Below are 17,323 nucleotides of genomic sequence, written 5' to 3'. Positions count from 1 at the left end.
ACTTTTTCTTTTCTTTTCTTTTTAACAAAAATGTTAAGACCAAAACATTATTTTCTTCAGGAGTCTTCATACAAAAATGATTTATATTCCAAAAACTATAAAAGATAGAAAGTTGATGTCTTCGAAAAAAGTTTATAATTTAATAAGATCTAAAACTTTGTTGAATACACCGTATCGCTATCTTGACTTTAAACAAAAATAGAATTAGTTGTATTTTTTCAAAGAAAACATGTAAAAGTTGTTGTTCGAAAAACTTTGTCCCCGTAAAAGTGTCCATCTTCCGGTATATGGACAACTTGTTGGAAATTGTAAGGGCTATTCATATATATATACATATATATTTTTTTTGGGAATTTTAAGAAAATACGTTTTTGAGAAAAATGAATTTAAAGTTTTAAAATAACTTTTTTGTCAACGAAATTTTTTGGTATTTTTTTGTGAAAATTTGAATTTCATACATTTCGTCATTTGACAAGAATTTTGTAGGTTCATGGTTTTTAAATTATAAATTTTTGTAAAAATTTAAGGAAAAAAAAATTGGCTTTTTCCAAAAAGTAGTCTAATTATTTTTCGAATATTTCAAGTATGCAAAGTTGCTTAAACGACCCATGTCTTTACACCCACAACGTTTCACTGCTATCTGAGATGGTGCTGCCAACGGCCAGTAGAGTTGACATGAAATTCGTCATATGCAATATGCAAGACTCGTCTCGATCAGATTCTCTCGATTTACGAGATACGAAATTTTGCTCGATGTGATAGTGATAGCGATGATCGATTCAATTTACATAACAGCGTCCAATATATCAATGAAATTCGGATACGATATTAGGAACAGGACAAAACATTTGAAACCTACGAGATTTCATGCTATTTTGTATTCTGAATCAGGGATTTTTTTAAAAATGTGTTTTTCTTTTTCAAGTTTTTTAATACACTATTCGCTTACCGTAAGAAAATAATCATATTATATAAAATTTCACAGCTAATTATTTTAGTAAGTATACATAAAACAACATAAGTGATCTAAAATTATCCCATGTACATCATTTTTATGTTTATCTCTTCAAATGGGTTGTTTTTCCTGCCTAAATAGGCCTTCACGACTCAGTGGTCTCATACCCAAATAACGCTACACATTGTAAGTGACCAAACATAATAGACATACTTCTTCTTAGCCATTAATAACGGTTACAGATTTTATTATGTTTTTGAACGTATCTTTCACTTTCCTCAATGTTTGAATGTTTTTGGTCACAAGATAATAAACATCTCTCATCTTATTTTGATAGTCAGCGAAACCTTATCGCTGTGGCAAACAGTTTTATCTAATAGTAATAATAGGAATTTGGAAAAGGGTTGAAATGCGTGCAGCTGCATTTTACTAACAATATATTTGTGGCAATACATGTTGATTATAAGACTATCGAATAGTCGACCTTCTTGCTCGAATGCAACCATTTTCCAAACTCCCAGTACTTAAAGTTAGGTCCTCAGAACGAATTAATCATTAAAAATAGAATATATCCCGCGATGTCGATGGTTCGCCGTCTCAGTTCTTAACGAACGCCTCCGGTGGTATTCGGTTCTGTTTTCGCAGCTCAGCAAAAGCGAACCCAGCTCGCTCGAAGTTCCAATTGGTTTCCTCCAGACACTTACGACTCCACACCACATTCATGTTGCTGTGAGCCACCATCGCCTGCACCATTTGTAGCTTGGTGTTGTCGTCCGGGCCACCAACGTGCACGGCAGGAACAGTAACTGCCGCCGGAGGAATCCCTGCTGGCACTGGTGCTGCTGACGCGGTGGCAGTTGATGATGCCTGGTAGCCAATGTTCGAAGCTGGATCCTTGAATGCTTTCTCTTTCTGCAGCCAAGTGGTGTTGTTAATGTGGATCATCTCGTTGCGAATGCAGAAGCCACCACCGGACGGAACGATAACGAGCGTGCGCTGGAAGGAGCGCATAGGTTCGTTGGTGACAGCCAGCTTGCGCTCTTTGAAAACACCCGTGACTGTGAGTTGAATTAATCGGGGCTGTTTGAGAGAAGAGAGGGTTAGTTTCGAAGCAGGATTTCAAGTTTGGCACAAGCGTTGTCTCACCGTAAATAGCGTCAAATCGACGACGAACGACTGCGGGTCATGCTTGGTCGAGGGCAGTTCGGACAGGAACGTTACCACTGGCAGTCGTCCCAACTTCAGATACCGACATCTGGATTCCAAATCACTCTTGGCGTTGATGTTGCGATTATGGGGCATATAGCTTATCAGCCGCTGCTGACTTCTCTGGGAGGAACAGCTGTAGGCCGTCATCGAGACCATCGCATGCTCGTGGTACGCTTCCAGCAGCGGCTGTCGGTTATCCGAGTCGAAAATGATAAAGTACTGCTCGAGAAACTGACGTACGATATCGGCCCCGGCCATATCGCACAGGAAGGATGCCTTGGCGGTGGGGAGCTTCGCCACTTCGTCGGTCACGTCAAAGCCAATTGGGGGCGGGAGAGTCATGTCGTCCTGAAATTCGAAAGAATGTTTAGTATCATTTGGATTGATTGGAGCCACATTTTGTTCGCTTGTGTCGCAAAAAGACTAGGCCTAGTTTTATATGCTACCCCCACAATTATGAACCACTTTTATATACGAGGGTCACTATTTATATTTCGGGAATAGGAACAAAAACAAATAGTTAAGCTGCGAATATATTTTTATTGTTTTTCAAAGTACTCGCCACGATAATCGATACACTTTTGCATGCGCTTAAACCAATTTTCAAAGCATTTATTCCAATCGACACGAGCCTTTTTTTTGAGCGATTGTCAAATTATGTGGGATCCAACGTGAACATAATTTTCGCACAACTAAGTGCTCATGTAAAATCGCATATATGCTGGTGGAACTAATGCTTAGGGATGCCTCAATCTCACAATAGGTTACATGACGATCTTGCTTAATCATTTCGTGCACAGCATCGATGTTTTCTGGCACTAAAGTCGATTTTGGACGACCTTCACGAAACTCGTCGGACAGCGAACTACGACCACGATTGAATTCACTATACCAGCGATACACAGTGGTTTTTGATGGAGCTTCATCGCCAAAAGTCAAATTAAGTTGATTGACGCACTCTTGTTGTGATAATCCACGTCGAAAGTCGTAAAAAATCATCGCACGAAAATGTTCACGATTCAGTTCCATTGTTTTGTCGAGACCAAACTTTCAACTAAATATAAAATAAACAAATAGCGCCCGTATGACAAAATGTTCTGATTACGTATATCGTCAAAAGTGTCAAACTTTACGATGGAACCGTCAGATGGACTCACATGACATCAGTGTTGCCAATTCCCGAAATATAAATAGTGACCCTCGTATACATCAGTTTGGTAGCGTTGTCATTTTTTTAGTTCGAATTTTTAGTTGCAAATTTTGCCTTGGAGTAGTATTTTATTGAAAATTCTGTTGATGTCGTCCAGTACGGCTCAGTCAACTCGACAATGACCCCACTCAAATATCTCTGTTGAGATGTTTTTCTTCACACAAGCGTATACGGTTCGTATGGAGACGCAGCTGTTATTTTTATGCTTTGCTTAGAACGAGCGAAGACAACGTGGGCGCTAGGATTTGATATGTATGTGTGTGTGTGTATTGAATGAGGCGCTCATCACACAAGTGAGAAGAGATGTTTAGTATCTGAATTCTGCGCCGGGTACATTTTGCGCTGTCGTGTTTATGAATTTTGTACACTTTGCACTAAAGGCAGGTTTAGAGTTCCCGTGAACGTGAACGCGGAAAAAAAACTTTTTGACGTAGGACTTCGTCTTTCATTTCTATACCGGGGTGTAAAATCAAAGTTTCGAAAACGAAAGCGTTACGCCGGAGACCGAGATTTTGATCGTTAATAGCTCCTAAACAACTGAACGAAATGGTATGATAAACACTTCATTCGAAAGATAAAATGTCTATATACTCGTTATTTTTTGATCCCAAAAATATGTTTCAATAGCTTTAAAATTGCTTTCAAAACAGGCTATTGAAATCACCAATCGGTATATAAGCGAGCGCTGCTCGGAAATCCACTCAGTTATAATTTAACAGCGATTGGAGCATGTTGTCGCTGTTGTGGTGAAGCTAACTTCGTTCATCATGAAAGCGCTGATGAACGGTGTCATCAAGCCTGTTTGTGCACTTATCCGTATAATACTGCGACCAAATACATTTGGTTTTGTGATTTTCCAATCAAGTGCAGTTAGCAGGAAAGCTTCTGAAGATTATTCTTCCCCATCAGTAGAATATTTTCGTATACAATATTGGATGCATAAAACCTTGTGCCTCCAACGTAACGCTCTCGTTTTCGAAGGCCCCCAAATATCCATTTATTCATTCATTCAGAATGGATTCGGATTCAACTCCAAACAAATGATCACTAAATCAACGATAGTCCTACGTCACCCTTGCGGTTATACCATAGATATAACCCATTTCCTGTTTTTTATTTATAACTCATCAGTCCATATATAAAACGCGAGGAAAACATCTTGAAACGATAGAAAGAAACATTTTCTAGTTGAAAATCATATTTAAACACAATTCATATTGATAAAAGTGGATTAATTCAATATTTCCCAACGATTCTGAATTTCCACCGTGGAATCGAGATGTTGGTGAACTCACCATAGTTCACCGACTTAGGTGAACGTGAACGTGAAAACAGTCGTGAATATAGACGTCAAAATATTTCCCCGTTCATGTTCACGTTTGAATGTCCCAAGATATTCTGAAAATTAATCCACCGTGAACTGTAAAAGGATATGTTTAGCAATTTTCAAGTTTTCAATGAAAGTTTTGATATGGATGCAATTTCATTCAATCGGATCTCTGCGCGGGTTAAAAAACTTCGTTGCTTCGGGTTGATTCGTGTACAACTGTATAATTTATCCGAAATACTTTATTGAAGATCGATGTCTAGTTACCTCACGTTTACTGCCGTACTTTTAATATCAACGTGAACAAAATCATTCTATTCACCACGATTTTTTGAGTTGTTTGTTCGCAATGTAGTTCACCGTGAAATGATCGTACTATTCCACCATCTTTTCAAGTTCACGTTCACGGGAACTCTAAACCAAGCTTAAGAGAAAACACGTGTTTGCTTTAAACACGCGCTGATGAAAATTAAACTAAAGCGCAGCGCTGCGTATGTTTTCTGATGACTGGCTCATGAACCAAAATATTATTCAAATGGTCAAGTCCAACTACAAGCAAAAGCTTATGCATGAGCTTCTTGAATGCCAAGGAGAGTTTGATGACATTGTTGAGCGAATCAACATTAGGGATGCTATGTTTTGAGTAACCGAGGCTTGGAACGAGGTACCGGCTGATTCCATTGTCATGTCATGAAAAATGCTGATATCTCGTTGTCGGTTGTAAAAGAATGCATGCTTTCGATTCTGAAGAAATTGATTGACCAGAGGTGGCATTTCGCCTTTCGAAACGAGTGATTTTTGTTCGTTTCGACCACTTTTGCCATTATGAATCTCGAAGCGAGCGAAATGAATAAGGCAGTAGTAGAGTTTCGAGCAAAATCTGACATTACGTAACATTGTGTTCGGGTAATTTTCAACTCAAAACGAGAACAAATGTCTCGACAAGAAATGGTTGATCGTCGTATGGGAAAATGCTAGTAAAACGTTGATTTTAATGCTAAACCCTACATCAAAGAAAATTGTGCAATTGCATTTCCTTTGGTCTATTTGTACGAGTATGTGAGTATAAATACAAGACTTTTATGTTAGCACTATGGAATCACAATTCATTTGTTCATTTTACGTAGGCCTTAGAATGGGTATATGAGTACCATCAATACACCGGATATCTTGAATTTGTCGAAGAAATATTGCTTTGTTTCATTAAACGATGTTGTATCCAATTCGATCCATTTTTCGCATAAGCTTCTTTCCAGAAGTGGCATCATTTCATTGAACACTGATGAAACTGTTGGTTGAGCCATAACAAGTAAAAAGTTTGCTCCTTCATTACATTAATAGGGCAGAAGATTCAAAACGGCTGCTAATTTTAAAGCTGCAGGAGTAGTAGTGAAAGTTGTTTGGAACACGGTTGTATTCGAAATGTTTTGAAATGCTTCTCGACTAAGTCTGATATACCGCCGGATCCTTGAAACAAAAGAATAATTATTATCATTTATATCGGAAACGTATATAAGACAAACTCTCTCATTTTCACTTAGCGAAAGAGTCACTTTTATATCCCAACTCTCGCCTCTGTGGAATAAGCGTGCTCTCTTCTTCACTATCGCGAGCGTCAAAAAACATTTCGCGAAATTTTCTTTTTAATCACAATTCTAATATAATATCAGATTAAATTTGTTTTTCGGCATTGATATTTGTAATAACCATGAAGTTTGCTTTGTTTACAAACCCAAAAATTTGACATTTCTCTTCGAGACAAATTTTACTCGAAATCTAGTACACTGAGAATAATAACTCATAATACTAAAATAGATCCGATTCGAGTTTGAATTATCGTTACTCATTTCGAAATACGCAATGTCACCCCAGGACTATTCCGAGCACGATGAGGATATGGAGTTTGAAGCCCTGATCGACGATGGCATAATCAACACTGTTTTGCATCCAAACACATATTTCTACGATGATGAAATTCGTTTTCGACTTTCGAGGGGGCGAATGAAGATGAAGACTCCGAAAATTGGGTTTCAAATGAAACAGCCTTATGTGGAATAGGAAAAGTTATTACTTGGGGTAAGGAAACGGATCGCCATTGGAAAAACAATTTCTGCCCCGAGAACTATGTTAAAATATTTTAGAGAAAAATGTTAACTTTGAATGTTTTCTTTGTTGCATATTATGCACATTAGAGTACCAATAAATGTATGGGAAAAAATGACCATCGAATTTTCGAAAGGTTCTTCCTTCAAAATGTTGATTCCCGCGAAAAAATACCCTATGCAAATTTCAGCTCAATCGGACTTTGTTTACTAGGGCCACACAGCTGTCAAAGTTTCAGTTTTTTTTAAACCGTAAAATCGATAATCAAATCTCCGGATAATCGAGTCCGACCTGTATTTCAAATCAAAAGTTGACCGGGCAAGTTGACTAAAGCTCTATGCTTCAAACAACCCGGGCAATCAGTAGAATGCAGATTTGCGTGCGATAGACCGCGCTTCCGACGGCGAATCGGCGATCTACTCAGATCGCGTCATTTTGGCGACTTGCGCCTCCTCGATTCCTTATCCTCGTTAAATGGGGACTTCGCCTTCGTTATATTGACTCCAGAATAAATTTCGAAAAACGAATATGAAAAAATTATTTATAATAGAAATTACGCCTTTTTCCCTGTGAAGCATTTATACCCGTGATGTTTTTCCCGCGTCGCAATATTTCTAGCCTACTTGTGACATTACACTTTCTCTGAGCGGTTGTTTCTGTTGTAGTTGTTTTCTGAAGAGAATCACGCTGCAGCATCCCGAGTCACTTTGGTACCCTTTTTCCATATCCGCTTGACAACTGCCCAATATTTATCGATTGGGCGGAATTGGAGGCAATTTGGAGGATTGAGGTCTTTTTCAATGTAATCGACCCCATGTCACGATACCACTGATGCAACTCCCGACTGTAGTGGCAGCTTGCCAAATCTGTCCAAAACATCACCGGGGACATCTCCTTTGACTTTGGTGACATTAGAGATTTTCAGGCCTGAGAGCTGTCCAAATTCCATCTTTACGTGCGTTTCGTCATCTATCAGCATGCATACTTCGTACTTCGTTCTTTTAACCACATTCAGCGTTTTCGCGATGTTAGTACCTGACATCTTTCTTCCTTCCATGTTTGTATTTGAAAGGCTTTAAACATTGCAGTTCAGTCGCCTAGGTTGACCACGCCGGATTTTTAATATGGGTGTCCAAAATCAAGTGTCGGTTTCGATTCTGCACGACGTGAACGTTTTGCCATCGAAAGGTTTTTTCAGGCATCCCTATTACAACCACTGCTATAAAATAAACAGTTCTTCCGGATTTTTACTGATGATTCTAAACCTTAAGGGATTATGAGGGAGTAAAGAGATGATTTCATTACCTGCCCTTTGAGTAGGCCGCTTAAAAAAGTATTAAACATAATAAAAACAATAAAACGGGTGTTTTAGTTTTCAAATCCTATAATTGATATCCACACTTTCATGCTCCTGGACCATTACAAAAAGATTTATTTCAAAGCGTAAAATGAAGTTTGTTCGCAACTGACAGTGCAAAATAAGTAAGTTTGTATCTGAATTTAACACTAAATTTTACCTTCCAAATACCCATTCCCATCCATCCATCAAATGCAGTGCATGACATGATCTCTAATTACAGGGAAACTTCGATATAACGTACCCTCGTTATAACGTACCCTCGATATAACGTCACTCGATATAACGTACACATTTCCATAGTGTAAAGGAAAAAAATTTTCAATATTTTTTTTTGATAGAACATTGAATTATCTGTATTTTGATTCTAAAACAAGTTTTGTGCCTTCAATCAATCCCGAAATACAGCTGGTTTTGTAATTCCGGATTCTAAATGAACCATCCTTTAATCAACAGTACGAAGGGAAACATCATGAGAAAGGCTGGCATCGTCTTCTGATTGAAGTTATTCATTAACTTTACTAAAACAGCAACACAATAATGTATTATAGACTACGTTTGTGAGTACTTTATTATGCTTCGATATAACGTACAATTCGATACAACGTACAATTTTGAAAGTGAAATGTACGTTATATCGAAGTTTACCTGTATCTCTCTCGTTTCCTTCGCTTTGGACGCATTCAATAACGTTTTCAGTACACAAGAAGGGAGACAAACGGGACATAGATAACTACCGAGGGATCATATCATTTTAAGACTCTCAGCAAGTTATAACGTTAAGATCAATATGATAATCAAGAATGCTCTACATTGCTTTAGGCTTCAGAACCTGTTCAACTGCTTTGAAGGATAGTTCTCGAGAAACATAATGTTGTTCAGTATTTCGAAGTGCATCACTATTTCGAACCTTCGGAAGTTAAAGCCAATTATATTTGATTACTCCACCTCTGGTCAAGCTCTGTCGCAAGTAGGCCACATCTTAGAGTACTCTTAATAGTGCACTCAGCTTCCGACTGTAAATCAACCAAATAATCGCTTAAGCCAACCGACAGTTAGGATTCATTTTCAAAATAACAAGCGATCCACTAAACTTGCCACCTGCACTGTTAAGTACCCGGTCTCCTGCCAATCGCTGCCATCCAGCGTAAAGTAGGTCTCGAGCCTCAGCGGAAAGACGCCTTTCGTCAGCACCTTCAGTCTCGCCTTTTTGAGCGATTGCTAGCAATTTAGACACGGCCGTCCTCGTCTGTCACTATTCCATTTTGGCTTCAACGTTTGAACATGCTTCGACCTCCCAGTCCAAGATGCGGAACGAATGGGCCACTTTGCCATCGGTCTTTATCTTCAGCTTCTGCTGCGCTTCACACGGTCGGGTGGCCGGAGTCAGGCTCCAGTTTGACACATTTGACCTTTCTCCAGAAGGGAGGGAATTAATGGCTCCACTGGTTTCGGCATATTTAACGAAAACTTCAGTACCTATTATAGGTTAAGAAATCCCTATTCGGTGTACGTTGCGGAAATCACTGCAACCTTTCACGCTTGGGAGAAAATTGAATCCTTGTCGATTAATCACTATTTTATCTATTCAGATAGCCTCAGCTCAATAGAAGTTATCCGTTCAATAAAACCTATTAGAGCCTAATGTTATTTTCTAATGAGAATAAGACAGCTCTTGGGTCCCGGCCCATTGCTCCATTAAAGGTAACGAGAAAGCGGACTCGTCAGCTAAGCTCGAGGCTTCGGATGGCGCCATTTTTGAGCGACAAATAACGAGTACAACATGAATTTTATTGCACTCCTCGTAATTATGTACTCTACAATTGGCAACACAACCTTTATGCTTTCCCTTTACCAATTTCTCAAAACAAAAATGATATCTCTGTTTGATTCCTTCCTTCCTCATTAAACCAAACTACCCCACTCACTCCATCCTAATCCTAAATCCTAATCCTGTCCAATTAATCTAGTGTTAGATTTTGTTATTACTGAGTTGTTAGTCTTAATTATATAGAAATAAAGTTATATTTTAAGCTGAAATTTGACTCTGTAAACGTCAGATAATGAGTAATTGAGTCTGATTAAAAAACGTTTGTGGAAAGAAAAGAAGAAAGGGAATGTTGTAAATGCCGGATCCGCTATATCCGACCGATAAGAAATGCTTCACGATGTCCAACTTTTCGCTCCGGGCTTCAAGCGTAAAGGATTAATAACTTAATATAGAGCTTCCGAAATCGTTGTTTGGCCATCGTATTCTGCCCTTCGCCACGATTCGGAGTTTTCACCTTCTTATAGGACAGAGCGCAGGTTTCTTGGCTCGCGAAACTTCCAACGCGTACCCGATGTCTCAGATTGAGAAGTTTGGGTTCCGCCTAAAAATTCTGACCATTTTTTCATTGTCTTTGCATGACGTCCGTTTTATTAATTTGCAATCGTTGCTCCTGTTGCTTGGATGCTATTTTGAGAACAAAAGTATAAATCAAAATAGAGGAAGGAGTATACGCTTTCGGTAAAACGGTTCGAATTTTTATACGTTCGTTCAGAGAACTGTTTTTCCAGAACACTAGGGGCTCTCAGCATACTCCTTAACAAATTGAAGCCGTTTGGCTTTGTTCGGCCGAAAACTGATAGCTACAGGATTTCTCGAATCTCGTGGACAGCACCTTCACTTTCTTCATAACTTCGCGCATGATCTTGGTGTCCGTTCACGCATCCGATTTACGTTTCCTGCCTGTCTGCCGATTCACGCCTGATCCGAATATTTTTAGTTTCTGAAGAATTTTCCCAACCGCAGCCTTGCTGATACTGTACTTCCTAGCGATAGCACGATGCGATTCATCGTTTTGAAAACTACGAATCACCAATTTTGGAATACACAAGTGAATTGCTTTCGAAATCATAGCGTTCTCCATTTTCTATTCAACTGAATTAAATGCGATCGCGTGTACAAATGCATCAGGTCGAGTCGTTTGTTTTAAAATATGTCAAAAAATGAACAATCGATGGAAATGGTTCCGATGGTTCCGAAGGAAATTTTATCAGAAACATTAGTTTTGGAAGTGGGCACTTTTTTGTCACTGTTTTAATACGAATTGGTTTTGACGTAGAACTACGTCTTTCAGGAAGGGTGCCAAATCAGAAAACAGGGCACGTTTTTATGAAATAAAGTTAACGTTAATAACTAATTTCACTGTGAACGAATTCTCATGATTTGCATACCAATCGAATCGGAAATTCTCTAAGATTTGTTTGATATGCTATACATTACAATTCGCTAATCTCTAAAAGGTTTAAATTCATGAAAACTGGAAGAACTTCTTTTTTTCTCATGCATTTGTTCTGCCGATTTGTGTTAACTCTACCCGTATTTCGAATGCTTAAAACTCGAACATTTCTTAACAGATCGGAAAGATGTTTGCATCAATTGATAGAAAATATTTCTACGTATCTATCACAATTAATAAAATGTTATTTTTCATGAGATGAACAATTGAATAACTGTAAAATGTCAAGCGTTATCTAAACGCCCTAACTGCCAAGTTTTAATTGGCCCGATTTACGGTTTCCCCAACACAGACTTCGGATTTCAATTTTCGGATACACAAGTGAATTGCTTCAAAAATCACTGCGTTCTCCATTTTTTATTCAACTGAATGAAATGCGATCGTGTATACAAATGCATCAGGTCGAGTCATTTGTTTTAAAATATGTCAAAAAACAAACAATCGATGGAAATGATCCGAAGGAAATTTTATCAGAAACATCAGTTTTTGAAGTGGGCACTTTTTTGTCACTTTTGTAATACGAATTGGTTTTTTGTTTCTTCAAATCCCTTCTTTCAATATTCCTTAAATAAAACTTTGAAAGAATAAGATAGGATATCGAAAGATTACAGTGTGCTTAGTTGAAAATTTGCCACATAAATTAAAGGAATGGAATGGAAAAATGATTAGATGGGCACCATGCTTTACCTAACAATGTATACGGCAAAATTTGATATTCTGGATATTTTTCAATTCACGCATTCCTCCCAAGTGATCCATAATTGTAGAATAGGGTGTATTGTAAAACGATACTCACCAATTTGATGACCTTCGGCAGTCGCTTCCGAACCTCGCTATTATCAAAAGATACACAAATAATCAAAAGTATAGAAATTAGTGAAACGAATTAGAATCAGTCCCCGTCTAAAAATGCAGAATGTTTATCAGAGTCGGAATCGCCAAATCGTACTTCCAAGCCAACCGAATGGAACAATGTTCTCACTGGAGCTAAACTAATCGATCGAGACATGGAAACATAGAGTGAAGTTGTGCAGAATCTGTATGAATCTTTGTTTCAAATTGTTTGACGCAAAGGCAAACTTTGTGCTTTGGAGTGTCTTTACATACAGACTGTCTTATTTTATTACCTAACTCCTAACATGTTTATCTTGGTGCATCTACCATTGATTTCATTACTTCTTTGTAATGTACAGATTTCATATTCTGGTTGTGATAACTGAATCCTTATTTCATCGGGTTTCTCTATTTGTTTGTATTCGTATTTGCTTTTTTTCGCTGCATTTGATTTTTTTTTTTGTTTTTTTCCCAAAATTACTTCTCGAATTGAGGATTTGTCTGAAATTGCAGAGGTCTAGACAGATTCTTCAGTGCACTCTTGGCCGGAACCACTTGTATTTTGGTAACCATCACACATCTTAGTAGATGATTGTCCCCCCTGAAAACCCGACCATTGCAAATCACATGGCATAGTGTTAAACGCTTGATCATCAGTACCCGATGTACCGGAAGAAGTTCATCAACCATATCTTCATTCTTTGTTGCAATTGATTGCAAGTGATACAATTTAGGACAACATGTGGCTGGGATTTGAATCCCAGCTGACTGCATGGGGATATTTGATTGATCCCCTGACAGTCGGTAGTGCTTACTGGAACTGATTCGAGCAACCCACATATCGCTTGTTCTGTTACAGCTTTTGTATCCATTCAACGGCTTTTGTAGTACACCACATTGGCACGCACCCTCTGTCTGATGGTTCGTTTGCTTGGTGGGAATCATCTGCAGACCAATCTTCGAATTCAACAACGTCAATCAATCGCGTTATCACCAATTCAAGAAGCTTCTTTTGGGTATAATTTAGCTATCTTTTTTTCGAATCACTCGAACGGTTATAATTGTTTTAACCTTATTTTTTCATCTTGAGAAACCTTCAGAATTACAATCTCGTTTTCCGACTTATGGTATTTTTAACATGTTTTTTTTTTCAATCTTCCTAGTCTAGCATTAATGGGATCCCTATCTACGACTCTTCGCAGTCAACATGTTAATCAATTTATGTATTTTCTTTCAACGAACAAAATTTGCCTTCGTGCCTTTGATGTGTGAAAACAATTTAAATTTAAATTGCATAACTTTCGCTTTATGCTTCTCAAGAGAACTATGATTTACATAATTCACAAATAGAACATCGCATTCTGATTGAATTGAAAGCTCGTGGCAACTGCACAGTCAGATAGAAAATGAATCGATAACAAGTAATTCAACGTTGGAATCTTCCAATCCTTCTTAGTTTACGATTCTCTATCTGATCCTGCAATCGGATACGAATTACTCTTCCAGAGCTTGTTTCGTGAATAAAAAAAGATAAGTATACATCGATTTTCGACGCAATGCTTGAATGAAAGAACGGCTTTTGCGTTGGTCCTCTAGCAACAAATATCCACCACAGCATCAACTTCCAGCTTCATACCCATTACATAGCCGCTGAAACACAACACTGCCGTTCGGATATGTATCAATTCTATCATCAAACAGGTTCCTTATCCCTTGTCATCGTAACAATACATCACCTGTTCCACCTCCGACCACGGATTTGCCGGAACAGATACAACATTGACACAGAACGAGCGGAAGATAGATTTAACGGCGGTGTAATCTAAATCGAACAAATACCTGACATAACTACTTTGATCGGGAACCCGTGACTTGAGTGGATTCCCATCCAGGTTAATTTCCACAAGTGGGAGAGCTTTCAAACTGTCCAGTGATGTTACGAATGGGATCTGAAAAATTGATTAATAAGACTCTTCAAATCACTTCGATTACAAAGCAAAACATTCCCCCCTTTACCTTATTGTTGGCCATGTGAAGAATTTTCAGATTCGGCACCTTCACGGCCAGCTCCTTAAAGTGGTCCAACATGTGCAGCTTGTTGTTGTTCACATTCAACGCCTCCAGGTCGGGAATGTTGTCCTTAATCACATCGAACGCCGCCAGCATAATCTGCGGTCGGAACAACGCGCAGAAAATATCATTCAAATCCGGATCGTTGTGAAATTTCTCCAAATTCAGTGCCTTCGTCGTCGGATTGTACCGCTTAACCATTGCCAGTTTCATGCGCTCCTTCAGCTGTTCATTCACCTGGAACTGTGGCGCACCATTACGGACGACCACTATCATTTTCCGACCATCGGGAAGCCCGATAGTCCGGTCAACCTTCTGCAGGGCTAGGGCCGCTTCGAAATCATCGATGTAAAAGCTAACCGCGGTATCCTCAACCTTCCAATAGTGCGGAATAAATAATACCGGCTTTATGGCGGTTAGCAACGAACGCAGGATAAAATCCTTCTCGTACTTGTGACCATACGGAATCTTTATCTCGAACCAACTGGTTGGCCCACATAGAAGCCTCCTCCTGCCACCGGGCTGCCCTCGGGGAACGGGAGAACCCCGTCGACGATTACCTTTGCCGGGGTTCGTGGTGCCATTGCCACCGGAAAAGTTGCGCCGATTCCCCTCCGACCCATCTCCACCCATTGCCTCATCCTCGAGGTGAGCCAACACATGAATATCGGATAGTCGGGGAACCCCTTTATTACGACCTCCGTTGAAGGGCTTAAAACTGACGCGGCGTTTCACGTCACTCATTTTGCGATCCCGATCCATCCGATCGTCGTGTTCCGAGTAGTTACTACTGCCTGTAATACAAATAAAACCAAACCCAAATCACACCCAATGCAGACAATGTTTTGAATTTCATCAGAAATTTTCAGCTCCACCACTTTACAAGTGAATCAAAATGGCGACCAGCATCCTGGACGATAGAAGCAACTATGCAACAAACACCAACCATCGAAAAATTTTCTTCCACCACCACTGCCGTGGTTCCAATTGCGGCCACGATTTTTTCCACCTCCACGGTTAGACATTTTAACGGGAGTTTTTTCACTAAACGGTAGAAAATTTGATCCCACAAGCAAAACACTTTTTCACACTGCTCTACTAGAAAATGCACGTCCGATGCCTTCACAACAAAGATTGGATTGCGGCTCACATTTCAGTTTTGACAGCCAGCACTGCCTGTCCAGAGATGGATTCTGCAAAACTTCAAAACTGTTGAGGGGAAGGAACTTGAATTCAAATGCAGTAAGCTACATTTAATGCGACATTTAGCAAATTGGACAGACCTGTAATGCGACACGTTTAATTCGCGTTGATGGCGAAATCTGACATCTTATACCAGGGACAGACATACAGCTGTACTTGCGTTGTACGTGTACAGCGTTGTACAGGTACCATCGTAGCATGACAGACATACTTTGGTTGTACATTGCACCGCATGTCAAATTGACAATCAGAAATTCGACCAATTTTCACCTCATGTTTCAATGAAAAAGTTTTTTATTTAGCGTCTGAACTATCAAACACAACAAACAAGTTTCCAATCTGAGTTATTAACTCAAGAGAAAGTTAATGAAAAGAATATTTACCAAGTGTTTTGATTCAGTTTGTTCAAGCTACCCACCACTAACCGTTTGTGGCGCTGCGCACCGTACAACTGTAGTCATGTACAACGGTGAAACAGGCCGGTACAGATACAGCGATTGTACCGAGTTGCTTGCATGGTTCAAGCGCTGTACATGGTGACAGACATACATTTTTCGAAGTACAGCGCAAGTACAGCTGTATGTCTGTCATAAGTATTAGCTTTGGCGGAAAGCAGCGATCGCAAAACAATTCATAACAAGTGTTTTTTTTTTTGTTGCGAATATTACGTGTTTTGCTACTTTTTATTTGAAAATACGTCAATAATACGTGAGATAGAGGAGTTAGTGAACCATTAAAGTTAAAATAATGGAACTAGTACCCAGTATGTGTTGTTTCTGTGTTGCTTTTCAAAGTGGTATTTTTACGGCGGCTCGACTGCGGAGGAATATATATAAAATATTTCTATATTCAGATAACTATGGCTCGATGTGTGGCACCCGGATGCGTGAGCGTTCGGTTATTGATACCTGGGCTCGAGTCCAACTCGAATTATAACAACATATCCCACAAATTATCATTCCATCGATCCCCAAGGGATGTGACTATTCGGAAGAAATGGCTTCGATTCTTTGGACAGGACCTAAACAGCAATACTAAAAACATGTATATTCGCTCGCTTCACTTCAGTCCAGATTGTTTCATTCATATCGATGTACTTCCATATCGTCGAAAACTGATCCAAACAGGTAAATTTGAACAAATCCATATTATAGTTACAATTATTACACACAACTGTTTATTTTTAGCTGTTCCTACTGTCAGAAAGGCCAACGATTCTCATGCCTCGGGAAATTAAAACCGGAAGGCTAGTCAAAAGGTCTTGATTGACATCAAGCAAAAGTTGAATCCATTAAAAACATCCGTAACATCCGCAGAATCAGCCCGGTTTTCTAATGGGAGGAAACATGACTATCCCGAGAGGGATATTCCGTCAAAGGGAATCGGGAGCAGCACCATCAACATCTCTAATGAGAAACCTAACGATTCGGCCGGTTATGATAGTTTAATTCAAGCACTGTGGCAAGAAATATTGAAGAACTACAGAAAGCTTCAGGAAGCTAAAATTCAAATTGCCGAACCGCAATTTCCTCTAGGTTTTGATTAGAAAGAAAACCTAATTGGATTATCTTTACGCTGGAATGAATAAATATATACATTAAGCTAACATAAAATAGAAATAAACTCATTTAGACAAATTTATTATACCATCCCATGATACTTGCAAAGCTAACACGTCACAGCCTCACTACTATTGATGCGCTAGTCATTCCAGACTACCTTTTCATAAACGTACCCTGATATTGGGGTACAAATTGAAAATCGAAAAACG

The 17,323-nt window shown here is 39.0% G+C and overlaps 1 protein-coding gene and 1 long non-coding RNA gene across 2 annotated transcripts; one reads left to right on the top strand and one right to left on the bottom strand.

Moving 5' to 3' along the window:
* Positions 1 to 856: 856 nt before the first annotated feature.
* LOC129776400 (nuclear RNA export factor 1) lies at positions 857 to 15,502 on the bottom strand. Its single transcript, XM_055782028.1, has 6 exons — positions 15,296 to 15,502; positions 14,296 to 15,143; positions 14,119 to 14,228; positions 12,242 to 12,278; positions 2,102 to 2,512; positions 857 to 2,035 (listed from the first exon to the last, which is right to left on the bottom strand). The coding sequence occupies exons 1-6, from the start codon at positions 15,372 to 15,374 to the stop codon at positions 1,553 to 1,555; spliced, it is 1,968 nt and encodes a 655-aa protein (XP_055638003.1). The 5' UTR covers positions 15,375 to 15,502; the 3' UTR covers positions 857 to 1,552.
* Positions 15,503 to 16,050: 548 nt separating this feature from the next.
* Positions 16,051 to 17,062, top strand: LOC129776401 (uncharacterized). Its single transcript, XR_008743102.1, has 3 exons — positions 16,051 to 16,348; positions 16,406 to 16,679; positions 16,740 to 17,062. It is a non-coding gene; the product is annotated as an uncharacterized LOC129776401 (long non-coding RNA).
* Positions 17,063 to 17,323: the final 261 nt, after the last annotated feature.

This window comes from Toxorhynchites rutilus, chromosome 3 (assembly GCF_029784135.1).
Source record: "Toxorhynchites rutilus septentrionalis strain SRP chromosome 3, ASM2978413v1, whole genome shotgun sequence".
NCBI lineage: Eukaryota > Metazoa > Arthropoda > Insecta > Diptera > Culicidae > Toxorhynchites > Toxorhynchites rutilus.
This window is presented reverse-complemented; position numbering and strand designations above follow the sequence as displayed.

What these genes read in the sequence shown, in the direction of transcription:
- LOC129776400 (XM_055782028.1), bottom strand. Translation starts at nt 15,374, where the DNA reads ATGTCTAACCGTGGAGGTGGAAAAAATCGTGGCCGCAATTGGAACCAC. An exon ending in TGGAAGAAAATTTTTCGATG is followed by an intron (nt 15,144 to 15,295) that starts GTTGGTGTTTGT and finishes TTTGTATTACAG; the next exon opens with GCAGTAGTAACTACTCGGAA. An exon ending in TGCCGAAGGTCATCAAATTG is followed by an intron (nt 2,513 to 12,241) that starts GTGAGTATCGTT and finishes TTCGAATTTCAG; the next exon opens with GACGACATGACTCTCCCGCC.